At 46.5% G+C, this 1753-nt stretch overlaps 1 protein-coding gene across 1 annotated transcript in view; it reads right to left on the bottom strand.

Annotated features, from left to right (window-relative positions):
• Positions 1–1045: 1045 nt before the first annotated feature.
• Positions 1046–1753, bottom strand: part of LOC119597520 (ubiquitin carboxyl-terminal hydrolase 31-like) — a 100813-nt gene continuing 100105 nt past the window's right edge. Inside the window, exon 3 of the mRNA XM_037947098.1 lies at positions 1046–1297. Within this exon, the coding sequence (XP_037803026.1) occupies positions 1289–1297 (9 nt within the window). The 3' untranslated portion in view covers positions 1046–1288. The remainder of the gene's footprint in view (positions 1298–1753) is intronic.

Genomic DNA, 1753 nt, shown 5'->3' with positions numbered 1-1753 from the left:
CACAAACAAACAAACATAACCAAAAATAACAAAAAGACCCATAAGGCACCTGCTAGCTTCCCCCCTCCCTCCCTCCCTACCTTTTAAACCCCTACCTCTTTTAAACCCCCTCCCTTCCCCATTTAAAACCCTTCCGCTTTTTAAACCACTCACCCCCTTTTAAATCCCTCCCCCTTTGAAAACCCCTTTTCTCTACCCCCCTCCCCTTTAAATCCCCTGCCTCTTCCCCCTCTCCCCCGTGATTGACCCAAGCGAGGTGGCCGAGAGAAAAGAGCGGACGACTCGAGGGGGAAAGGAAGGATTTATGGGCAATTTGTCACCAAAGGAAAGCCCACCCCTCCCCCCCCCCTTTCCCTTCCCCTTTTTCCTTCCCCCTTCCCCTCCTCTTTTTTTTTTCCCCCTTTTCCCTCCCCCCTTTCCCCCTTCACCCCCCTCTCCCCCCCCCTTCTTTCCTCCCCTTCCCCCCCCCCCCCCCTCCCCCTTCCCTCCTCCCTCTTCCCCCCCCTCCCCCCCCCCCTCATCTCCCTTCCCCCTTTTTTTCTTTCTCTTCCTTAATCTTTTGTCTTGACTTTGTCTTTACTTTGTTATCTTTTGTCTCCCCCTTTCTTATTCTCTTAACTCTTCTTCCTATCATTTTTTTCTTCTTTTTCTCTATCTCTGTCTTTTTGTTCTCCTCCTCTTTTCGTTCTCTTCCCCACATCTTTCCCTTTCTTTATCCTCCGTCTCCTCTTGCAGTCCTTGCCCCCGTCCCCTCTTTCCCCCAACAAATTGCAAATTCCCCTTGCCCTTCCCTTTTATTCCCCCCTCCCTCTCTCTTTTTTTTCTCTATCTCCCTCCTCCTTGCTTTCCTTCCTTCTTCACTCACTTTCTTTCTTTCTCCCTAACTCTTTCTCTCTCCATCCCTCCCTCCCCCCCTTCCCTCATTTTTTCCTCCATTCATTTATTTATTCATTCATTCATTCATTCATTTTATTCAGTCATTCTTTCATTCACTGTTTCCTCCCTCCCTGCGCCCCCCCCCCCCCCGTCCCTCTCTCTCCATCACTCCGGTTTATTGCAACGGAACACGAGGAGCGACAGAATTAAAATATGAATAAATGCATAAATGAATACAGCCAAAACGGCAAACATGGACCAGCTCCGTATTTCCATTTGGAATAAAAGTAAACGAATTTTAAAAACCTTATATATATAGCAAAATCAAACAAAAAATATACAAAAAAAATCAAAATATCTCACCATGGCCTCCCGTCCCTTTTTTGTCGATATTCAATCTATCGTGACCACATCAACTCACCTGTAAAGAAACAAACAAAACAAAATTAATAAATATAATCAAGCTCAAACACAAACCATGGAAGTGATAGGTTTAAATGTGACACAAATAGACAAATATATATACTACAACCACAAAAAATACGTGTTGGCCTATACAACAACAAATAAGATATAGATACATTTATATAGACAGACATAAACACACACACGTACGCACGCACGCACGCACGCACACACACACGTGGGAGTAAAGAAGGGTGTGACCAGCAGGCAACATGTGGTCACAGTCAGCGGTCACTTATTGACTGTTCCGGATTATCTCGTAGGAGGGGAAGGGAGGGGAGGAGGGAGGGGAGAAAGGTAAGAGGGAGAATGAGGGAGGGGGAAGGTAAGAGGGAGAAAGAGGGTAGGGGAAGGTAAGAGGGAGAAAGAGGGTGGGGGAAGGTAAGAGTGAGAAAGAGGGAGGGGGACGTAA

This window comes from Penaeus monodon, chromosome 39 (assembly GCF_015228065.2).
Source record: "Penaeus monodon isolate SGIC_2016 chromosome 39, NSTDA_Pmon_1, whole genome shotgun sequence".
Lineage (NCBI taxonomy): Eukaryota > Metazoa > Arthropoda > Malacostraca > Decapoda > Penaeidae > Penaeus > Penaeus monodon.
The sequence above is the reverse complement of the archived record's forward strand: the minus strand, read 5'-3'. Positions and strand labels throughout refer to the sequence as shown.